Source organism: Halichoerus grypus, chromosome 10, assembly GCF_964656455.1.
Source record: "Halichoerus grypus chromosome 10, mHalGry1.hap1.1, whole genome shotgun sequence".
NCBI lineage: Eukaryota > Metazoa > Chordata > Mammalia > Carnivora > Phocidae > Halichoerus > Halichoerus grypus.
In genome coordinates, this window is record NC_135721.1 from 25,410,567 (window position 1) to 25,436,022 (window position 25,456).

General features: G+C 38.8%; 1 protein-coding gene and 1 pseudogene across 4 annotated transcripts in view; both read left to right on the forward strand.

Moving 5' to 3' along the window:
• The window catches only part of SPAST (spastin), a 62,768-nt gene that overhangs the window by 21,244 nt on the left and 16,068 nt on the right, over positions 1-25,456 (forward strand). For 2 of the 4 annotated variants that reach the window (XM_036119115.2, XM_036119116.2), the window contains exons 4-9: positions 3,573-3,668; positions 8,436-8,623; positions 9,226-9,359; positions 9,638-9,731; positions 22,598-22,672; positions 24,363-24,434. In XM_036119115.2, the coding sequence (XP_035975008.1) occupies positions 3,573-3,668; positions 8,436-8,623; positions 9,226-9,359; positions 9,638-9,731; positions 22,598-22,672; positions 24,363-24,434 (659 nt within the window). The remainder of the gene's footprint in view (positions 1-3,572; positions 3,669-8,435; positions 8,624-9,225; positions 9,360-9,637; positions 9,732-22,597; positions 22,673-24,362; positions 24,435-25,456) is intronic. The other 2 variants (XM_036119118.2, XM_036119119.2) reach the window with 1 other exon arrangement.
• Positions 17,654-20,127, forward strand: LOC118552594 (RNA-binding protein EWS pseudogene; annotated as a pseudogene).

Consider the following 25,456-nt stretch of genomic DNA (forward strand, 5'->3'; position numbering starts at 1 on the left):
GTTTTTTGCCCCACACTGGTGAAAAGAAATCCTTTAATGTTTTTAGGTGGCTGACAAGGCAGTGTTCCCTGGCTTCTGTGGCTGACAGAGTTTGCCTTCTCACTCCCACATGAAGATTATTACTGTATCACATAAAATTAAATATTACGTCAGAGGTTACTGTAGTAAAATAATTAATTGTTCTACTTGGTATTTTGTGTGTTTTAGCTGTAATGCCTTTCACTCTATGTACATATATATGATCCAGGTTAAGTTTGATTATGGAACATTTTGTAACATGTTTCAAATTGAATAATTAGGAGCTAGTTGTTCTCTTTTGAAGATGTGATATGATAAATTGTTGGAAACATCTCTTTAATTATAGACTTGTCTTTAAATGCAACCTTGTCATTTTTTATTTGTGTTATTAAAGGAGAGGACAAAAAGAGGGTATATGACATGAAGCTAGGCATTAAAAGAATTGATATTTGGGATGTCATTATCTGTTGTCATCCTCAAAAGTGCTATGTGCCCATTGAAAGATGTTACTTTAAAAAAGAAGAAGTAGAATAGAAGGCATCAACATATTCCTGTCTTCTGAGAACTCAGAAAGCCTAGAAGCATATATACCAAAGACAGTAAAAGAAGATCTGTGTACAAGTACATAGTAGAACTTATTTGTGTACTGTGTGTTGGTTAAGAAATGGAGTTTTTCAGAGGTGGCATGCCCAATAGTTATCTAATTAGTATGGAGAATCATATTGGGAGTTCCCCATACAGACTGGTTTGAGAGGATGCAGACTGATAAAATGGAAAGAGTTCCTATATGTTATATATCTTCAAGTTAGTAATCGTAAACCTTCAAGCAAAGCTTAACTGTAAAACCTGTTATAGATAAAAAGATAATTTTGGCATACCTGGAGTTTACCCTTTTATAAAAAAATAAATAGCTTCATCCAACATCCGTTTATTAAGTCCTTACTCTGGACCAGGTACAGTGCCAAGGATATTAACTAAATTTATTTAGTAATTCAGCAAATAATTTATTGGGTGACTACCATGTTCTAGGCACTTAGGATGTAGACACGGATTCCTCCTTCATAGTTTTTATTCCAGCAGGGAGAAGACTGACAGGAGGGAATAAACATAAATAAGTTATACAGTATGTTGGAAGGTGATAAATACATGAAGAAAAGAACAAGTAAATCGTAGTAATGGGGATTAGGAGTGGATGGAAGGTGGTTTGGGCTTCTAGTTTTAAGTAGGATGGTCAGATATGTCTCTTTGAAAAGATGACATGAGTTAGCCATGCAGGTTGTCTGGGAGAAGAATGGTCCAGAGAAAAGTAAGAGCCGATGGAAACCCTTAAGAAAACATAACTGGTGTATTTGAAAAAAAGCAAAGAGGCCGGTGTGCCCCAGCAAGGAGAGTATGGTAGAGATGAGGGCAGGGAGGGTTCATTAAAACACACAGGGCCTTATCGGCCACCAGGAAGATTTGAGCTTTTACCATCTGTGAAATGGGGAGCAGTTATAAGGATTTTTAGGAAAGGAATGACATAATCTGACTCAAGTTTTATTTTTTTTTTACAAATTTATTTATTTTAGAGAGAGAGGGCAAGGGGAGGGGCAGAGGGAAAGGGAGAGAGGCAGACTCCTGCTGATCACAGAGCCCCCCCTGTGGGGCTCGATCCCATGACCCTCAAAGTCATAACCTGAGCCGAAATCAAGAGTTGGCCATCCAACCTACTGAGCCAGCCAGGCACCCCCTGAGAGTGTTAATTGATAAGGAAGACATTTACAAATCAGGTTTTTTTCCCCCTAATTTATGGCTATTACCAATATAAAAGGTTTCTTTCTCAGTATGGTGAAGAGTATTATCATTGAGAAAAATCAGATGACCTATCTGTTAACTAACAACAACAACAAAAAGCTCCAAGGTATATTGTATCAGCCAGTTCTAGGATACAAAAGCCCTGTTCAGTACTTTGTGCTTTGTGCAAAAAGGGTAGCTGCTATTTAACCTGTCCCAAAGGCATATGTGGCTGTACCATAAGCCAAGCATGGCGCCTGCTTGTCTGACCTTAGAAATGATTTAGGAGAGTTAGTATATATGTGCTACATTTTTGCATGTATTAATTGACTTCCCAGTACTGAAGAAAAGAATCAGTAGACAACTTGGAGTACTGCAACAAAATAAATACAGTAAACATTGGGCTCCTATTATGAATAGGGGCACAGAACAGGTGCTCTATGTATATTATTTAATCCTTGAGACCCTCTTAAAACAGGCTCAAGTAAGTTCATACTAGTAAGTGGTGGAGCAGTGTGTTTGTCAAGTAGCAGTATGGATGACTTGAATGGGGAAAGAGAGTGCAGCAGTAATATAGAGGGGCAAGACAGCTCAAACTGCTACCCTCTTGGGCTTCAGGTGCTAGATGTAGAAACCTGGATCTTGAGAGAGGATTTGTTATTTAAAGTGAGGGTAGAGTTGAAATAATCCTCTTAAATCTTCGATTAATTTTAGAAATAGGTAATAAAAGGACATGCTACAACATTTTTAAAGTTTAAGTATGAAAAGTATCCATCCCATATTATGTCCCAGCCACTCATTTCCCCTCCCCAGAGGCAGCTGCTATCTTTCTCTGGGTCCTTTTTAGGGATAACCTTCATGTATACAAGCGTGCACATGTGTGTATTTAAATAAATGGTACTGTTCTGCAGCATGCTAAGTCCCCTTTGCTCTGTTGCCTTTATTTTTTGCCTGACATACATTAACATGTAGCTGAATATGGCATTTCTTAGACATTCTTTATAGTTTCCCTCTGTGTTATTTTTTTTTTTTTAAGATTTTATTTTTATTATTTATTTGACAGAGAGACACAGCGAGAGAGGGAACACAAGCAGGGGGAGTGGGAGAGGGAGAAGCAGGCTCCCCACAGAGCAGGGAGCTCGATGTGGGACTCCATCCCAGGACCCTGGGATCATGACCTGAGCTGAAGGCAGTCGCTTAACCGACTGAGCCACCCAGGCGCCCATCCCTCTGTGTCATTTTTAAAGTGCTGTTTTGCTTTCCTGAAATGTCCTTTCTTTTTATCTTTTCAAATCCTAGCCAACTCACAGCCCACTTTTTCTATAAAGCCTTTTTAACTTTCTTTCTTTTGTGCTATACAATCTTTTTAAAAAAATATATTTGTGTTGTAAGTGGCCAACCATATTTAATAAGCATCTGGATGATAAAAACCGTATTCATTTTTTTGTCTCCATGCTGTTCGCCCTACATAATGATATGGATATGTTAGATACTCAGAAAATACTTGCTGGGGATAGTAGTGATATGAAACTGCCTCAGGTTACCAAACCTGAATAAAGCATATTTTGAACATAGCCAATCAGTTGTGAATTTCTGTTGCTATTTTAACGTCTGAGTTTTTACTAACTATATTTTTAAGAAAATTTTACATAAATACCAAAACGCTTCATCTTCTAACACCTTGAATTATTTTTTATTTTCACATGGACATCTTATTTTTCCATTGTGTATTTTTTCTTTTTGTTTATTTTGTTCTTTTCTACCCCCCCTCTGTTGCATAGAGAAGCTGCAACCGGTTTTGCAATTTTCCAAGTCACAAACGGATGTCTATAATGACAGTACTAACTTGACATGCCGCAACGGACATCTCCAGTCAGGTGGGTTTAGGTTAACTAACATGTAAAATAATAAAGCTTGCATGCAGAGTAGAGTCCTGCGTAACCGGATAATGTTGATTTGATTTTATAAGGGTGGATTTGGTTGGCTTTTGTTTTCACAGGGCTATGTGGAAAATACAGTGTCCCTATCATTCATGGTGTATAAATATATAACAGACAAAACCATTCTCAACATGCTTTATTTGCTTATTTTGCAACCTCCCATTTTTGGGATTATAAAATATAAAGGTTCATTTTTCTAAATTATTAACATATTCTTTTGTCTCTATTATATTTTCAGCATTTGTATTTTTTTCATGCATACCTGTACCAAGTTTTTATGAAGTAGTGTTTTTTTAAGGCAGTTTTTTTTTTTATTTATTTGATTTTATTTATTTGACAGAGAGAGAGGGAGAAAACAAGCAGGGGTAGCAGCAGACAGAGGGAGAGGGAGAAGCAGGCTCCCCGCTGAGCAGGGAGCCCGATGCGGGGCTCGATCCCAGGACCCTGGGATCACGACCTGAGCCGAAGCAGACACTTAACCAACTGAGCCACCCAGAAATTTTAATTTCTCCTTGTTATATATCAATTTTAATTGCACAGCAATTTTCATATATACTACAAATGATTGTTTTATCATAGTACCTGTTAGGAGAAATTTGAAGCTGAGTTCACATAAGAGAAACTTTAGAATACTATTTTAGTATATGTGCTGCTGAGCACACATTAGAATACGATTAATTTACTGTGGGTTAAATTTGTTTTCCATGAACTTTTGGGTATCAACTCTTACAGAAGATTACATGCTTTTTTTGTTTTGTTTGGGTTGTGGGGGAGGAATCTTCATTTACTAAGTTCTCTGACATCTTGGCTAGTTTTATTTACGATTTTTTCAACCTTAGTTTCATGTTCAGGGCTTAAATTTTATTAAAGTAAATATTGCTTTGTTCAGTTTTTGCTTTGTTCAATAAGAAAAACCTTAGTTTATTTTTTTTTAATATTTTATTTATTTATTTGACAGAGAGACAGCAAGAGAGGGAATACAAGCAGGGGGAGTGGGAGAGGGAGAAGCAGGCTGCCCGCTGAGCAAGGAGCCCAATGCGGGGCTCGATCCCAGAACCCTGGGATCATGACCTGAGCCGAGAGCAGACGCTTAACTACTGAGCCACCCAGGTGCCCCGAAAAACCTTAGTTTAGATTAAGATACCTGCCTTCTTTATTCATATGTAATAAAAAATTTTCAAGACTTCAACAGAGTAGAATTATGGTAAGTGGATTTCTGTGGACTGGAGACAATAAGTCATCAAATCTTCCCTCTGGCTTTACTTCTTAAGAAGTTCTTTGGTTTGGTCTTCCAGTAGAGAGCCCCATGTCATTGACTATATTCCTTTTCCCATTCCTTCCTGTACATGATTTAAAACACCATTTCTAGTATAGAAGTAAATATAGCAATAAATATTTTGCCTGTTTCTCTTAGCACAGATGTGAGGAGCTGACATTTGCATGAGGAACTTTAAAAAAATTAATAGGGGTTCCTGGGTGGCTCAGTCATTAAGCATCTGCCTTTGGCTCAGGTCATGATCCCAGGGTCCTGGGATCGAGCCCCGCATTGGGCTCCCTGCTCGGCGGGAGGCCTGCTTCTCCCTCTCCCGCTCACCCTGCTTGTGTTCCCTCTCTCCCTGTGTCTCTCTGTCAAATAAATAAATAAAATCTTTAAAAAAAAATGTAATAATGCACCATGTGTAAATAATTAAGTTTCCAAGATATAAATTTGAAATCCTAATAATCCTACCAAGGTAAATAGCAAAAATTTCTTAGTCCTGAAGAGCTGGTATGCCTTTCCTTTGTTATCTTGCTTCTCTTCCACTTCATTCCACGTATGAGATCCCATGGTTTTGTTTTGCCAATGCAAAACTTTCTCTTCCTGGGACCTCTGTTAAAAAAATCAACCTCTTATTTTAAATCCCTAGTAATCTGTCTTTTCTATTCTGTTTTCTTCTTGGAGGGGGCATACTGACTACACAGCTAATTTTTGCAGTACTGGTAATTGATACCCATTGAGCCCTAGTCAGTGAGCTGGCTTACTCAGGCCTGTTTTACTAGTGTTACCCACTTCTGGAATATTCTGTGATATTTCACTTGGATGAGTTACTTCATCTCTCTTAGGAAATAGTTATGCCAAAGTCCACTTACTCCTTCAGTGTGTTATCTACAATGTCCAGTTTTCAACTCAAAATTACTAGACAGGCAGAGAAATAAGAAAGTGTGACCATTATTCAAGAAAAGAATTAGTCATTAGAAGCTGACTCTTGATTGGGCCCAGATGTTGATGTAGCAAAGACTTCAAAACAACTATTATAAATATATTCAAAGAAGTAAAAGAAAATAGGGCATCAGTTAATAAACCTGCAATCTTAGCACATAACATAAACTACACAATAAAAAGAATGGAAATTCTAAAGTTGAAAAGTACAATTGCTGAAATAAAATTTATTAGATAACCTCAACAGCAGATTGGAGATGTCAAATGGAAGCTTCAGTGACCTTGAACCAAGATCAATAGAAATTACTAAATCAGGTGACTCCTGCATTGTTAGAAAGCAGATTAGTGATTGCTTAGGGCCAGGGGCAGTAAGGGATGGAGTGCAAATGAATACAAGAAGACTTTGGGCTATGATGGAAACATTTCGTATCTTGATTTTAGTGGCTATTTCATCTTTAAAAACATCTTTATAAACTCATCAAATTGTACATTTTATTTATTTATTTTTTTAAAAGATTTTTATTTATTTGACAGAGGGAACACAAGCAGGGGGAGTGGGAGAGGGAGAAGCAGGCTTCCCGCGGAGCAGGGAGCCCGATGCGGGGCTCGATCCCAGGACCCTGGGATCATGACCTGAGCCGAAGGCAGACACTTAACGACTGAGCCACCCAGGCGCCCAAATTGTACATTTTAAATGGATGCAATTTATTATTCATAGATTATACCTTAAAGGGTTGATGAAAAAATAAATACTGAATGGCTTGTAAAGAAAAATAGTATTCCTCTTCTCATCTCTTCCTTCTCTCTTCCTGCCTTCACCACTAGGCCGGCTCCTCATACAATGTCTAACTCTTCCTGCTATTTTTTCTTTTGTTTCCTACTGTATTTCTAGATATTATGCTTATATTGCTACTACTGATTGAACAGTTTTTGATATGTATTTTCTTATTCAGGTGAAAGAAGGTTTAATTCTTATGCCAACATTACCCTTCATCTCCTGATACATAAATATCACTATTTTAGTTACGCTGAAAAATCAAATTTAACATTATTATGACTTAGTATCCAAAACCAAATAGTATATTCTAATTATGCTTCTCTTTTTTGTTTTTCCTTCCCACGGATTCCTTATTTCTTTCTGTTTGCTTTTTAACCAAAAGCCTACTTTAGGAGTTCTTTCAATGAAAGTTTGTAGATAGTGAACTTTCTTAGTCTTTCTAATGTCCGAAATACCCTCATTCTTACATGACAGGTTACCAGGATATAAAATTGATAAAGGTTAACACTTTTTTCTTCCTACAGCATTTTGAACATACTCCATTACCCTACTGACTTTTGTTATTTTAATGAAAAATCTCCTATCATTCTCATAGTTCCATGTGGAAATTCCTATTCACTTATAGTCTCAGGACTGTATGTTTACTGTCTGAAGAAATTCTTTTCCACTTTCCTTTTTTTCCTCTGAAATGAATGATCTTTATCTTCAGCCTAGACAGATTTTGCTCTTTTTCATGTCTTTGCTTTTGCTTATTGTTATTCCCTTTTCTAGATTGCTTTCCTGCTTTGTCCTTTAAGGTTGCTATCCATTAGTTCCTTGAACATATGGTTCAGAACTTTACATTTATTTATGGAAAAAAAATCTTGATCACCTTGCTCTACTCTGAAGTTCTCTTCCTTTGAGTTTCCTTAAAACACCTTAAGGGATTTGATGACAAATACAAAAATAAGGTTTTTGTCTTTTCTGTAGGCTATTCTAATTTGCTTACTGATTTAACATTTGTTTTTACTGTAAACATTGTTATTAGTAAACTGATGTTTGTTATGGAGTGTATAAAAATATTTGAAGCAGTGAGATTTGAACATTTGAAAGCCTATAATTTATGTAGAAGTGCAATATAGGTAGGTCAGGTAACCTTTTAGGCTTAATTGATGATGTTTCATATGTGTTTATTTACATATATACAGCACATAGAATACTTGGCATATTAAAACCCACATCTTTATACCCTTTAAATTAAAAATTGATTATTTCTAGAAATTCTTTTGGTGGACACAGACTGTGGAATTTCATACTATTTTACAATCTTAAAGTTTGGAACCAAGGTAATGCACTACTTTTCCCCCCAATTCTGTAACAACATAACTCTAATGCGTTTACTGCATTTTGTTTCTTGAATATTTGGCAACTTCATTTGGGAATCTTTTTATATCCTCCTCCTGTCCCCGCAAATGAACTTGTCTCTTCTTATTACAAATACATTACAAATATAAGAAAATTAGAATATGCATCAGGAAAAGGAAAAACTAAATAATCATAATCTTGTCCACCAAGTGATAATCCTGATGAACATTCTAGTAGATTTTTAATTGAAATCTTATTTTGAAATATTGCTAATGTAAAAAAAAAGTAGTATTAGCTTAGTTTTACAAATTATATCCATCTTTATTTTATAATGTTTAGCCACAGTTTTCTAACCATGATGATTTTGCTTTTTCCTTGATAGAAAGTGGAGCTGTTCCAAAAAGAAAAGATCCCTTAACACACGCTAGTAATTCACTGCCTCGTTCAAAAACAGTTATGAAGACTGGATCCACAGGTCTGTCAGGCCACCACAGAGCACCTAGCTGTAGTGGCTTATCCATGGTTTCTGGAGTGAGACAGGGACCTGGTCCCGCAGCTGGAACTCATAAGGTATTTGAAGATGGTAACTTTAATTGGTGTGGTTTTGCAAATACAAGATTTTGAACATGATATGCTTGCTGAAGATTATTACAAGTACTTTATAATATCTTGGAGAATTGATAAGTTTCTACAAAGTTGAATGTAGTTTTCTTTTTTTAAAATCTACAAGGACAACTTGCTATTAAAAAGCAAATCTTATTTTAACTTCCTTTGGACCTAATTAGGTATTTTGTAGTAAGTTTCTTGTCTAGTCTATTTTATATAATGCTTATAATTTTAAAGTTGTTTTGTTTAAATTTATGTAAGTGTTTTATAACATTAAACATAGTTTTGTTACAATTCTAACAATCAAAATTATATGACTGTATTATCATAGGGCCTTTTTATTTTATGGTACCTAAATCTCTCTGGATGGAATCCTCTGTAAACCCACTTCATGCCAAATGTAGTTTTATAGTGAATACCATTTTACCTTGGAGTAAACATACAGTTTTGGCTTTTTTATATCCTTTTTCCTATTTTTGAACTTTTAATTCTGTGAACCTTAAGGTTAACTCACTTATGAAAAGTGTTAGGTTGTATTTTTACATTACAATTTTGTGTCCTTTAAGAGTACACCAAAAACAAATAGAACGAATAAACCTTCTACCCCTACAACTGCTGCTCGTAAAAAGAAAGACTTGAAGAATTTTAGGAATGTGGACAGCAACCTTGCCAACCTTATAATGAACGAAATTGTGGACAAGTAAGTTTTGCCATCTGAAGTGTTTTATTTAATAGTTTTTAGTTTTGAATTTATTTATACAATATATCATGAATAAAATAGATAATACCTGTTTAATATACCTATTTAATCTTTATGATGGTTTTCAGTTACTGTAAATGTAGAAAGCCATTGTTTTACTGATTTAATTATAATTTCACATTTAACATAAAATAATTTTATTTCATAGAGTTTAGACTTCATATTATAATAACTGAAGCATATTTTGTTGTGGAGCTAACTGAAATTCTATTTCTTAGTGGAACAGCTGTTAAATTTGATGATATAGCTGGGCAAGAGTTAGCAAAACAGGCCTTGCAAGAAATTGTTATTCTTCCTTCTCTGAGGCCTGAGGTAAGTGCTTTATATTATCATTTTCCTCTAACATCATTCATTACTGAATCCATATTAGCAGTAAAGAAATGTGTGAGCTATGCTAGAATGATTAGTTCATATAACAGATTTGATGTTTTTAAAAAGAAAAAGACTTTAGCAGTTGATGTTGGCTGGTTATTAATAGGAGAGGAGAATGACTATAAAGGTTCCTAATAACCAATCCATTTTTAACATTTAGAGGGAAAAGTAGGTAGCAGAAAATAATTTTTATATCAAGGTAAGAGGGATTTAAAATTAAGAGAAATCATACTGGAGAAAAGAGAAGTTAAGATAAAATTATTAAGTTTAAGTTTGAAGACTTTTTTTAATCAAAGTATAGTTGAAATACAATGTTATATGAGTTTCAGGTGTACAACATAGTGATTTGACAATTCTGTACATTAAGCTATGCTCACTATGATAAGTATAGTTACCATCTGTCACTATACAATGTTATTGCAATATTATTGACTGTAGATCCCATGCTGTACTTTTCATCCCCATGACTTATTTATTTTCTAACTGGAAGCTTGTACCTCTTAATTCCTTTCACCTATTTTGCTCATCCCCTTAACCCCTTCCCCTCTGGCAACCACCAGTTTGCTCTGTTTTTCTGGTTGTTTCTGTTTTGTTTGTTCTCGTCATAACAACAAGAACAACAAAATGGTAATTAGGTGAAGGTTGTGTTAACCTTATTGTGATGAATATTTTGCAAGTTATGTGTGTATCAAATCATATTGTACACGTTAAAATGACACAGTGTTATGTCAATTATATCTCAATAAAACTGGAAATTTTTAAAAACCAAAAAATGCTACAGTAGTCAAGAAAATGTGTCTTTGGTGAAAGAATAGACAAATAGATCAATAGAACATAATAGAGAGCCCAGAAATACAGAGATACAAATACCAGCAATTGACAAAGGCACAAAAGCAATCTGATGGAGAAATGATAGTATTTTCCACAAATGGTGCTGGAACAACTAGACATCCATGTGCAAAAAAATTCTAGACATGTACTTCACACCTTTCACAAAAGATAATTCAAAATTAGTCACAGACCTAAATGTAAAAGGCTAACTATAAAACTCCTGCAAGGCGGAGCAAGATGGCGGAGGAGTAGGAGACCTGGATTTCGTCTGGTCTCAGGAATTCAGCTGGATAGGGATCAAAACATTCTGAACACTTACAAACTCAACAGGAGATCGAAGAAAAGAATAGCAAAAACTCTCTGAACAGAAAAGCAACCACTTTCTGGAAGGTAGGACGTACGGAGAAGTGAATCCAAGGCGATATTCGGGAGGATAGACGGCGGGGGAGGGGGCCTCCGTCGGCCGCTCCTGGCAAGTGATAGAGCCCCGGAGCACAAAATCGGAACTTTTAGAAGTCGGCTCCGCTGAGGGACGCCGCTCCAGTGGCTAAGTGGGGGGTGGAACCCTTGCGGGACAGTGTGGTCTCAGGACCCTCGGGGTCACAGAAAGATCGGGGGTGCCTGAGTGCGGTAGAGCTCCCAGGTATCGGAGCGGGGAAGCCGGCTGCAGAGATGGAGCCAAGGAGCGGGCTCTCAGCTTGGGTTTGCCATAAACCGTGATCCGCGGCACAGTCGGGCCACTGCTCCTCCAGCAGGGACCCAACAAGCAGCAGATACAGGGAGACTCACCTTCCTTCCCTGGGAGGAGCGGCGCGGGAGCGCACCGCAGGGATCTGCTGGGTTTGGAGACTCCGCACCAACCGGGTGCCAGAGATAGAAACGCGCGGTCACAGGCCGGGTGAGCACGGAGTGCGGCCAGAGACCGGGGAGATGGGAGTGACTGACGGCTTTTCTCTGGGGACGCACTGAGGAGCAGGGCCCCAAGTTCTCGGCTCCTCCAAGGCGGAGATTGGGAGGCCGCCATTTTCACTCTCGGTCTCCAAAGCTGTAAGGAAAGCTTGCAGGGAGCAAAAGCTCCCGAGAACAAACCCGAGCAAGTTACTTAGCCTGGACCGGGCAAGGGCGGGGCAATTCCGCCTCCGGCAAAGACATTGGGAACCACGGCAACAGGCCCCTCCCCCAGAAGATCAGCGAGAACAGCCAGCCAAGACCAAGTTTACCGATCCATGAGAACGGCAGAACTCCAGCGCTAGGGGAATAATGCACATAGAATCCATGGCTTTTTTACCATGATTCTTTAGTCTTTCAAAGTTAATTTTTTTTTTAACTGTCTTTTTTTTTTTTGTGAATTTTTCTTTCTCCCTTTTTCAACCAACATCTTATCTATCCCTTTTTTAAAAAACATTTTTATTTTTCATTTTTAGAGTCATATTCTATCCCTTCATAATAGTTACTCTTATTTTTGGCATATATATATAAGTTGTTTTCTCTTTAAAATTTTGAGATAGTTTCTTCTAACAGATCAAAATATACCCTAAATCTCTAGTGTATGGTTTTGTTCTACTCTCCTGCCTGATCACATTCTCTCCCTTTTTTTTCTTTCTTTTTTTTTTTAAATCCTCTTTTCTTTTTTCAAACAACTTCTTATTAATTCCTTTTATAAAATTTTTTTATACTTTTCATTTTTACAGTCATATTCCATCCCTTCATCATATAAACCCTTATTTTTGTACATATATAAGTTTTTCTTTCTTTAAAATTTTGGGAGGCACTATCTTCTAACAGACCAAAATACACCCAAAATCTGGTGTGACGCACTGATCTATGTACCAGCCTGATCATATTTGATCATATTCTGTTTTTTTTGTTTTGTTCTGTTTTTTTTCTGTTTTTATCTTTCTCTTTTTCTTTTTTTTTTTTTTTTTTTTTTTTTGCTTTTTCTTTTTTCTTTCTTTCCCTTCCTTTTTCCCCCGGCTTCAGGTCTTTTCTGATTTGTTTAGAGTATATTTTCTGGGGACGTTGTTACCCTGTTAGCATTTTGTTCTCTCATTAATCTGTTCTCCTCTGGACAAAATGACAAGACGGAAAAAAATCACCTCAACAAAAAGAGCAAGAGGTAGTACCGACTGCCAGGGACCTACTCAATACGGACATTAGTACGATGTCAGATCTAGAGTTCAGAATCATCACTTTAAAGATACTAGCTGGGCTTGAAAAAAGCATGGAAGTTATTAGAGAAACACTTTCTGGAGAAATAAAAGAACTAAAATCTAACCAAGTCGAAATCAAAAAAGCTATTAATGAGGTGCAATCAAAAATGGGGGCGCTAACTGCTAGGATAAATGAGGCAGAAGAAAGAATCAGTGATACAGAAGACCAAATGATGGAAAATAAAGAAGCTGAGAAAAAGAGAGATAAACAACTACTGGATCACGAGGGCAGAATTCGAGAGATAAGTGATACCATAAGATGAAACAACATTAGAATAATTGGGATCCCAGAAGAAGAAGAAAGAGAGAGAGGGGCAGAAGGTATATTGGAGCAAATTATAGCAGAGAACTTCCCTAATTTGGGGAAGGAAACAGGCATCAAAATCCAGGAGGCACAGAGAACCCCTCTCAAAATCAATAAAAATAGGTCAACACCCCGACATCTAATAGTAAAACTTACGAGTCTCAGAGACAAAAAGAAAATCCTGAAAGCAGCTCAGGAGAAGAGATCTGTAACCTACAATGGTAGAAACATTAGATTGGCAACAGACCTACCTACAGAGACCTGGCAGGCCAGAAAGGACTGGCATGATATATTCAGAGCACTAAACGAGAAGAATATGCAGCCAAGGATACTATATCCAGCTAGGCTGTCATTGAAAATAGAAGGAGAGATAAAAAGCTTCCAGGACAAACAAAAACTGAAGGAATTTGCAAACACAAAACCAGCCCTACAAGAAATATTGAAAGGGGTCCTCTAAGCAAAGAGAGAGCTTAAAAGCAACATAGACCAGAAAGAAACACAGACAATATACAGTAACAGTCACCTTACAGGCAATACAATGGCACTAAATTCATATCTTTCAATAGTTACCCTGAATGTAAATGGGCTAAATGCCCCAGTCAAAAGACACAGGCTATCAGATTGGATTAAAAAACAAGACCCATCAATATGCTGTCTGCAAGAGACTCATTTTAGACCCAAAGACACCCCCAGATTGAAAGTAAGGGGGTGGAAAACCATTTACCATGCTAATGGACACCAAAAGAAAGCTGGGGTGGCAATCCTTATATCAGACAAATTAGATTTTAAACCAAAGGCTGTAATAAGAGATGAGGAAGGACACTATATCCTACTTAAAGGGTCTATCCAACAAGAAGATCTAACAATTATAAATATCTATGCCCCTAACATGGGAGCAGCCAATTATATAAGGTAATTAATAACAAAAGCAAAGAAACACACTGACAACAATACAATAATAGTGGGGGACATTAACACCCCCCTCACTGAAATGGACAGATCGTCTAAGCAAAAGATCAACAAGGAAATAAAGACTTTAAATGACACACTAGACCAAATGGACTTCACAGACATATTCAGAACATTCCATCCCAAAGCAACAGAATACACATTCTTCTCTAGTGCCCATGGAACATTCTCCAGAATAGATCACATCCTAGGTCATAAATCAGGTCTCAACCGGTACCAAAAGATTGGGATCATTCCTTGCCTATTTTCAGACCACAATGCTTTGAAACTAGAACTCAATCACAAGAGGAAAGTCAGAAAGAACTCAAATACATGGAGGCTAAAGAGCATCCTATTAAAGAATGAATGGGTCAACCAGGAAATTAAAGAAGAATTAAAAAAATTCATGGAAACCAATGAAAATGAAAACACAACTGTTCAAAACCTTTGGGATGTAGCAAAAGCAGTCCTAAGAGGCAAGTATATAGCAATACAAGCCTTTCTCAAGAAACAAGAAAGGTCTCAAGTACACAACCTAACCCTACACCTAAAGGAGCTGGAGAGAGAACAGCAAATAAAGCCTAAACCCAGCAGGAGAAGAGAAATAATAAAGATCAGAGCAGAAATCAATGAAATAGAAACCAAAAGAACAGTAGAACAGATCAACGAAACTAGGAGCTGGTTCTTTGAAAGAATTAACAAGATTGATAAATCCCTGGCCAGACTTATCAAAAAGAAAAGAGAAATGACCCAAATCAACAAAATCATGAATGAAAGAGGAGAGATCACAACCAACACCAAAGAAATACAAACAATCATAAGAACATATTATGAGCAACTATATGCTAGCAAATTAGATAACCTGGAAGAAATGGATGCATTCCTAGAGATGTATCAACTACCAAAACTGAACCAGGAAGAAATTGAAAACCTGAACAGACCTATAACCCCTAAGGAAATAGAAGCAGTCATCAAAAATCTCCCAACAAACAAAAGCCCAGGGCCAGATGGCTTCCCAGGGGAATTCTACCAAACATTTAAAGAAGAATTAATACCTATTCTTTTGAAACTGTTCCAAAAAATAGAAATGGAAGGAAAACTTCCAAACTCGTTTTATGAGGCCACCATTACCTTGATCCCCAAACCAGACAAAGACCCCATCAAAAAGGAGAATTACAGACCAATATCCTTAATGAACATAGATGCAAAAATTCTCACCAAAATACTAGCCAATAGGATCCAACAGTACATTAAAAGGATTATACATCACGACCAAGTGGGATTTATCCCTGGGCTGCAAGCTTGGTTCAACATCCGCAAATCAATCAGCGTGATACAATACATTAACAAAAGAAAGAACAAGAATCATGATCCTCTCAATAGATGCAGAAAAAGCATTTGACAAAGTACAGCATCCTTTCTTGATCAAAACTCTTCAGAGTATAGGGATCGAGGGTACATACCTCAATATCATAAAAGCCATGTATGAAAAACCTATAGCGAATATCATTCTCAATGGGGAAAAACTGAGAGCTTTCCCCCTAAGGTTAGGAACACGGCAGGGATGTCCACTATCACCACTGCTATTCAACATAGTATTAGAAGTCCTAGCCACAGCAATCAGAGAACAAAAAGAAATCAAAGGCATCCAGATCGGCAAAGAGGAAGTCAAACTCTCACTCTTTGCAGATGTTATGATACTTTATGTGGAAAACCCAAAAGACTCCACCCCAAAACTGCTAGAACTCATACAGGAATTCAGTCAAGTGGCAGGATATAAAATCAATGCACAGAAATCAGTGGCATTCCTATACACCAACAACAAGACAGAAGAAAGAGAAATTAAGGAGTCGATCCCATTTACAATTGCACCCAAAACCATAAGATACCTGGGAATAAATCTAACCAAATAGGCAAAGGATCTGTACTCAGAAAACTATAAAATACTCATGAAAGAAATTGAGGAATACACAAAGAAATGGAAAAACGTTCCATGCTCATGGATTGGAAGAACAAATATTATGAAGATGTCAATGCTACCTAGAGCAATCTACACATTCAGTGCAACCCCCATCAAAATACCATCCACTTTTTTCAAAGAAATGGAACAAATAATCCTAAAATTTGTATGGAACCAGGAAAGACCCTGAATACCCAGAGGAATGTTGAAAAAGAAAAGCAAAGCTGGTGGCATCACAACTCCGGACTTCCAGCTCTATTACAAAGCTGTCATCATCAAGACAGTATGGTACTGGCATGAAAACAGACACATAGATCAATGGAACAGAATAGAGAGCCCAGAAATGGACCCTCAACTCTAGGGTCAACTAATCTTTGACAAAGCAGGAAAGAATGTCCAATGGGAAAAAGACAGTCTCTTCAACAAATGGTGTTGGGAAAATTGGACAGCCACATGCAGAAGAATGAAACTGGACCATTTCCTTACATCATACACAAAAATAGACTCCAAATGGTTGAAAGACCTCAGTGTGAGACAGGAGTCCATCAAAATCCTAAAGGAGAACACAGGCAGCAACCTCTTCGACCTCAGCCACAGCAACTTCTTCCTAGAAACATCGCCAGAGGCAAGGGAAGCAAGGGCAAAAATGAACTATTGGGACTTCATCAAGATAAAAAGCTTTTGCATAGCAAAAGAAACAGTCAACAAAACCAAAAGACAACTGACAGAATGGGAGAAGATATTTGCAAATGACATATCAGATAAAGGGCTAGTATCCAAAATCTATAAAGAACTTATCAAACTCAACACCCAAAGAACAAATAATCCAATCAAGAGATGGGCAGAAGACATGAACAGACATTTTTCCAAAGAAGATCTCCAAATGGCCAACAGACACATGAAAAAGTGCTCAACATCACTCGGCATCAGGGAAATCCAAATCAAAACCTCAATGAGATACCACCTCACACCAGTCAGAATGGCTAAAATTAACAAGTCAGGAAACGACAGATGTTGGCAGGGACGCAGAGAAGGGGGAACCCTCCTACACTGTTGGTGGGAATGCAAGCTGGTGCAACCACTCTGGAAAACAGTATGGACGTTCCTCAAATTTGAAGATAGAGCTACCATATGATCCAGCAATTGCACTACTGGGTATTTACCCCAAAGATACAAATGTAGGGATCTGAAGGGGTACGTGCACCCCGATGTTTATAGCAGCAATGTCCACAATAGCCAAACTGTGGAAAGAGCCAAGATGTCCATCGACAGATGAATGTATAAAGAAGATGTATATATATACAATGGAATATTATGCAGCCATCAAAAGGAATGAGATCTTGCCATTTGCAACGACGTGGATGGAACTGGAGGGTGTTATGCTGAGCGAAATAAGTCAATCAGAGAAAGACATGTATCGTATGACCTCACTGATATGAGGAATTCTTAACCTCAGGAAACAAACTGAGGGTTGCTGGAGTGGGGGTTGGGGTGGGAGGGATGGGATGGCTGGGTGATAGACACTGGGGAGGGTATGTGCTATGGTGAGCACTGTGAAGTGTGCAAGACTGTTGAATCACAGATCTGTACCTCTGAAACAAATAATACATTATATGTTAAGAAAAAAAAAAAGAAGAAGATAGCAGGAGGGGAAGAATGAAGGGGGGAAATCGGAGGGGGAGACGAACAATGAGAGACGATGGACTCTGAAAAACAAACAGGGTTCTAGAGGGGAGAGGGGTGGGAGAATGGGTTATCCTGGTGATGGATATTAAAGAGGGCACGTTCTGCATGGAGCACTGGGTGTTATGCGCAAACAATGAATCATGGAACACTACATCAAAAACTAATGATGTAATGTATGGTGATTAACATAACAATAAAAATTTAAAAAAAATAAATCTGAAGACAAGAAAAAAAAAAACTCCTGCAAGATAACATAGGAGAAAGTCTAGGTGATCTTTGGTGTGAGGATGGCTTATTAGATACAACACCAAAAACATGATCCTTGAAAGAAAAAATTGTTAAGTTGAACTTCATGAAAATTAAAAACTTTTCTGTGAAAGACATTGTTAAGAGAATGAGAAGACAAGCCACAGACAAAGAGAAAATCTTTGTAAAACATTATTTGATAAAGGACTAGTATCCAAAACTATACAGAGTACTTTTAAAAACTGAACAATAAGAAATCAAATGACCCGAGGGGGACGGACGTTGACAGAATGAGAAGGAAGGAGAGAAAATGGCGTCCACGGATTACAGTACCTACAGCCAAGCGGCAGCCCAGCCGGGCTACAGTGCGTACACTGCCCAGCCCATTCAAGGATATGCACAGACCACCCAGGCATATGGGCAGCAAAGTTATGGCACCTATGGACAGCCCACTGATGTCAGCTATACCCAGGCTCAGACCACTGCGACCTATGGGCAGACCACCTATGCAACTTCTTATGGACAGCCTCCCGCTGGTTATACTACTCCAGCTGCCCCCCAGGCATACAGTCAGCCTGTCCAGGGGGACGGCACTGGTGCTCACGATACCACCACTGCTACGGTCACTACCACCCAGGACTCCTATGCAGCTCAGTCTGCTTATGGCCCTCAGCCTGCTTACCCAGCCTATGGGCAGCCGCTGGCAGCCACCGCACCTGCAAGACCGCAGGGTGGTAACAAACCCTCTGAGACTAGTCAACCTCAGTCTAGCACGGAGGGTTACAAGCAGCCCAGCCTAGGATATGGACAGAGTAACTACAGTTATCCCCAGGTACCTGGGAGCTACCCCATGCAGCCAGTCACAGCACCACCATCTTATCCTCCTACCAGCTACTCCCCTACACAGCCGACTAGTTAGGATCAGAGCAGTTACTCTCAGCAGAACACCTATGGGCAGCCGAGCAGCTATGGTCAACAAAGCAGCTATGGGCAGCAGCCGCCCACTAGTTATTCCCCCAAACTGGATCCTACAGCCAGGCTCCAAGTCAGTATAGCCAACAGAGCAGCAGCTGTGGGCAGCAGAGTTCATTCCGACAGGACCACCCCAGTAGCATGGGTGTGTATGGGCAGGAGTCTGGAGGATTTTCCAGACCAGGAGAGAACCGGAGCATGAGTGGCCCTGATAACCAGGGCAGGGGAAGAGGGGGGTTGATCATGGAGGCATGAGCAGAGGTGGGCAGGGAGGAGGATGCGGTGGAATGGGCGCTGGAGAGCGAGGTGGCTTCAATAAGCCTGGTGGACCCATGGACAAAGGACCAGATCTTGGTCTGGGTCCACCGGTAGATCCAGATGAAGACTCTGACAACAGTGCAATTTATATGCAAGGCTTAAATGACAATGTGACTCTAGATGATCTGGCAGACTTCTTTAAGCAGTGTGGAGTTGTTAAGATGAACAAGAGAACCAGACAATCCATGATCCGTATCTACTTGGACAAGGAAACAGAAAAGCCCAAAGGTGATGCTACAGTGTCCTATGAAGACCCACCAACTGCCAAGGCTGCTGTGGAGTGGTTTGATGGAAAAGATTTTCAAGAGAGTAAACTTAAGGTTTCTCTTGCTCGGAAGAAGCCTCCGATGAATAGCATGCGGGGTGGTATGCCTCCCCGTGAGGGCAGAGGGATGCTGCTACCACTTCGTGGAGGTCCAGGGGGCCCAGGAGGTCCTGGGGGCCCCACGGGTCGCATGGGAGGCTGTGGAGGAGACAGAGGTAGCTTTCTCCCAAGGGGGCCCTGGGGTTCCCCAGGGAACCCATCTGGAGGAGGAAACGTCCAGCACCGAGCTGGAGACTGGCAGTGCCCCAGTCCGGGGTGTGGAAACCAGAACTTTGCCTGGAGAACAGAATGCAACCAGTGTAAGGCCTCAAACCGTGAAGGCTTGCTTCCACCACCCATTCCACCCCTGGTGGTGACCGTGGCAGAGGCAGCCCTGGTGGCATGCAGGGCCCGAAGAGGCGGCCTCATGGACCGTGGTGGTCCCTGTGGGATGTTCAGAGGTGGCCGCAGTGGAGACAGGGGGCTTCCGTGGTGGCCGGGGCATAGACCGAGGTGGCTTTGGTGGAGGCCCTTGGTGGGCCCGCTGGACCTTTTTTTTTTTTTTCTTAAAGATTTTATCTATTTATTTGACAGAGAGAGACACAGCAAGAGAGGGAACACAAGCAGGGGGAGTGGGAGAGGGAGAAGCAGGCCTCCCGCAGAGGAGGGAGCCTGATGAGGGGCTTGATCCCAGGACCCTGGGATCATGACCTGAGCCGAAGGCAGACGCTTAACGACTGAGCCACCCAGGCGCCCCAAGGACCTTTGATGGAACAGATTGGAGGAAGAAGAGGCGGGCGCGGAGGACCTGGAAAAATGGATAAAGGCGAGCACTGTCAGGAACTCAGAGACCGGCCCTACTAGATGCAGAGACCCCGCAGAGCTGCATTGACTACCAGATTTATTTTTTAAACCAGAAAATGTTTTAAATTTATAATCCCATGTTTATAATGTTGGCCACAACATTATGATTATTCCTTGTCTGTACTTTAGTATTTTTTTTTAAGATTTTATTTATTTATTTGACAGAGAGAGGCACAGCGAGAGAGGGAACACAAGCAGGGGGAGTGGGAGAGGGAGAAGCAGGCTTCCTGCTGAGCAGGGACCCCGACGCGGGGCTCGATCCCAGGACCCTGGGCTCATGACCTGAGCTGAAGGCAGACGCTTAACGACTGAGCCACCCAGGCGCCCCTGTACTTTAGTATTTTTCACCATTTGTGAAGAAACATTAAAACAAGTTAAATGGTAAAAAAAAAAAAAAAAAAAGAAAGAAAACAAATAACCCAATTAAAATGTGGGCAGAAGATCTGAACAGATACCTTACTAAAGAAGATACACAGATGACAAGCATTTGAAAAAATGATGCTCAACATCATTCATCTTTAGGGAATTGCAAGTTAAACAACAGTAGGATTCCACCGCACACTTACTAAAATGGCTAAAATCCAAAACACAGCACCAAATGCTGGTGAGGATGTGGAGCAACGGGGACTAATTACTGAGGGAAAGGCAATATGCTACAGCTGCTTTAAAAGACACTTTGACACTTTCTTAAAAAATTAAACATACTCTTACCATGCTACCCAGCAATTGTGCTCCTTAATATTTATCAAAATGAGTAAAAAATGTGTCCCCATATAAAAAAAACCTACACACAGATGTTTATAGCAACTTTATTTGTAATTTCCCAATCTTGGAAGCCAAGATACTCTTCAATAGATAAATGGATAAACTTGGTATATCTATATACTGAAATGCTATTCAGCACTAAAAAAAAAAATGAACTATCAAGCCTTAGAGATATACAGAGGAACCTTAAATGCATGTTGTTAAAGAAGCCAATCTGCAAGAACTAATAGTGTATGATCCCAACTATATGACATTCTGGAATGGCAAAACTGTGGAGAAAGTAAAAAGATTAGTGAGTGGTTCCCACATGGGGAAGAAGGAGGGATGAATAGATGGAGCACAGGGGATTCTTTAGGGCAGTAAAACTATTCTGTATGATTTTGTAATGATGGGTACATGACATAAATTGTGAACCCTAATGAAAACTATTAATAATATCAATATTGGTTTATCAATTGTAATAAATGTACCACACTAAGGTAAGATGTTAATATTGGAGGTAAGGAGTTATGTGGGAACTCTGTACTTTCCATTCAATCATCTGTAAATCTGAAACCATTCAAAAAATATATTTTTAAAAAGTTGAATATCAGCCATTTCATATGGTTCAATTTAAAAGTACATACACCTTCACTATTAAGCAAAGTGTTATCAGTCTCGTGCTTCACTCTTGATTCCCTGCCATGCCTGGTGTCTCTGAGTCTGGAGACTCTGGTTTAATTTCTCTAAAGAACAAAACTTCTGCTTCCTTTGTTTGTGGAAGAGGAGTACTTGCCTGAGTGATCTTGGTTTAGGGGACAGCACATGAGTTCAGTTATTCCTCATATAAACTTTCAACCAGTTCCTGTGTTTTGGCTGCCTGCCTTCCTGCTGCTTTCTCTGATACATCATGCCTCCACCTCCGGAGCTTTTGCAGGATTTTTGTTCACATCCGCTTGCTGTTTGTATCCTACGTATCCCTTCACAAGCATTGCTTGGGTTTTAGCTCCCTCAGATCCACTAAATAATTTACCACACTTTGTTAGTTCTCCCTCTACAAAAATTTATTGTGTCTTCTGTTGTCTCCTTTCTTATTTTTATTTTGAAGATTTATATTTTCTTTATTCATTTACTATTATTTTGGTGAGATTTCCAAAGGAAGTAGAGAAGCATACCTATGTTCAGTATGTCTTGTTTAACTAATTTGCTTTCATTTTCAGTGAGATTTTTTAAAATTTTTTTCTTCTGTTTTTAATAACTATAGCAATTTATTGATTACATGTTCTCTTTAGAGCTCTGACGAGTTCTGTTTGGGAGGATGCTACAGAAGAATGGTGCTTTTAGATGACACTACTTAAAATGTCTGGAAAAAATGTCTCCAGAATCATAGTGGTAAACTAAACTATATGATGTTTTTAGTTGTTCACAGGACTTAGAGCTCCTGCCAGAGGATTGTTACTCTTTGGTCCACCTGGAAATGGGAAAACAATGCTGGTAAGAATTCTTTAAAATTTGAATGTTCTATTTTTTTTTTTTTAAGATTTTATTTATGGGTCACCTGAGTGGCTCAGTTGTTAAGCATCTGCCTTCAGCTCAGGTCATGATCCCAGGGTCCTGGGATCGAGCCCCGTGTCGGGCTCCCTGCTCTGCGGGAAGCCTGCTTCTCCCTCTCCCGCTCCCCCTGCTTGTGTTCCCTCTCTCACTGTGTCTCTCTCTGTCAAATAAATAAATAAAATCTTCAAAGAAAAAAAAAAAGATTTTATTTATTTGAGGATGCCTGGGTGGCTCAGTCGGTTGGGCATCTGCCTTCAGCTCAGGTCATGATCCCAGGGTGCTGGGATCAAGGCCCACATTGGGCTCCCTGCTCAGCGGGGAGCCTGCTTCTCCCTCTGCCCCTCTCCCCTGCTCATGCTCTCTCTCTCTCTCATCTCTATAATAAATAAAGTCTTTTAAAAAATTTAAAAAATAAAAAATAAAAGATTTTATTTATTTGAGACAGAGAGCAAGCACAAGTGGGGAGGCAGGAGAGGCAGGAGAGGGAGAAGCCAACTCCCCTCTGAGCGGGGAGCCCAACGCAGAACTCTATCCCAGGACCCGGGGATCATGACCCAAGCCGAAGGCAGATGCTTAACTGACTGAGCCACCCAGGCGCCCATTGAATGTTTAGATAATTAGAAATAGGAATATGAAAATAATTTTACTATGAAAAATAGTAATATGAAAAAAAGAAACTTTACATTGTCCCTGAGTTGATTATTTTTATGATTTGCTTTTTGCTATAATACACTTAAGTTTTTAAACATGTTTTCAATGATGAAATAGATGGAAAACCAAATATGTTATCTTCAGTAGTATGTTTTGGGCTGGTTAAATTTAACAGTGTATTTTTCATTATTTACCCAAGTTAAATAATATTTTTACCTCAGAAGAGCTTACCTTACTATATGGGGTATCTTTCTAACCCTTGTTTTTGTTGTTGTTGTTGTTGTTTTTACTATCTTAATAGCTTTATTTAAATAATCACATAATATACTTTTTTTCTTTCCTTCTTTTTTATTGAAGTATAATTGACATATAACAGATTTTTTTCCAATATCCTTTTACCCAAGTTTTTACTGGGATCTGGATACCTCTTTCTCCTGCATAGCTCTTCTAGAGGGGAAAAGTAAAGAAGAAAAGTGTTTAGCTGTTTCTCTCTCTCCAAACGAGTTATGTTTCTATAATTAAGAAGGGAGTAAGTCCCTTTTTTTAACCTCTCCTTATCTATTCCCCCTTAGAAAAAATAAAGTGAATGGAAAGAAGCAAAGCTCTTCCTAGACCTTTTTCTCTTTGCTGAGAAGGAAACACACTGATTACCACATGTCAGGAACTGTGTCATACTTTATATTTTTGGAAAATCTTTGCTAGTGTTTAAATTGATCAAAAGTGGGACGCCTGGGTGGCTCAGTCGGTTGAGTGTCTGCCTTCAGCTCAGGTCGTGATCCTGGGGTCCTGGGATCGGGCCCCGTGTCAGGCTCTCCCTGCTCAGTGGGGAGCCTGCTTCTCCCTTTCCCACTGCTGAGCTCTCTCTCTCTCTTTCTCTGTCAAATAAATAAATAAATCTTTAAAAAAATTGATCAAATGTGGTTATCTTTTTAAAGAAAGATACTGAACTAATGTAATATTTGCCCTTGTGATTTTTAAGGCTAAAGCAGTAGCTGCAGAATCCAATGCAACCTTCTTTAATATAAGTGCTGCAAGTTTAACTTCAAAATATGTGAGTGTTCTTTTTCTAATATTGTCATGTTTTATGTTACTGTCTAAATGTTACTAAGTATAAATGCTAATAACATTACACAAAGAATATTTTTGAGTTTTATATCTATATTTAGATATGATGAAAATCAGTCACTCTTCAAAATAGAAAGTTAGGCTCTTTTAAAGTTAGAATTGTGCTGTCAGTGCTGTTTTAGTTTGCTGGGGCTGTGTAACAAAGTACCATAAACTGGCTGGCTTAAACAACAGAAATTTATTGTCTTACAGTTTTGAAGACTAGAAGTTCAAGATCAGGTATTGGCAGGGTTCTCATTTTTGTAAAATAATTTAAAGTAACTGTAGAATTATACCTCTTTTCTTGGTTAAATTTTACTTTCTGTGTGAAGTTTTATAAGTAAAATTGTTATTAAAATAAGTGTACCCAACATTATATACTGGAAAACACTGTCTTGGAAGTTAGGGGAGAGGAATTCCAGCCTAACTTTTGTGTACTAAGCTGGCCTTAAGAAAATACCACTTTTAGGCCTCACTTCACTTCTGAAGTGTTGATGTTGTAAGAGGTCATATCCTGCAGTTCCTTCTAGCTCTGTGATTATTTGTTTTCATGATTCTAAATCTGAGGCCATTCTTTTTTTTTCTTTAATGAAATTTTCAATTAAAAAAATAGATGCCACCTAGAGGGTGGAGGAGTTTTTACAGTAGATTACTCCAAACCTCATGACCCTTCATTAGATGTTTTTAGTGCATAGAATGGTTTTAGTAGTGTCTCAGCCCCTGGAATATTTCAAGGGGTGTTCATAGACCTCTTGGGCTACCTAGAAATATTTTTATACTTATTGACAGTGATATGGTGAGAATGAATTTAAGTAAGTTTAGTTTAGGAGAGCACTTTCCAGCTTATCTTGTTCTATAAATATATCCTACAACTGAGGGCTTAAGAAATATGTACAGTATCTCTTTCTCTCCCCTAATATTCCGTCTTCTCACTAGTTACACCCATAATAGCTATTTCATTCTCAATTC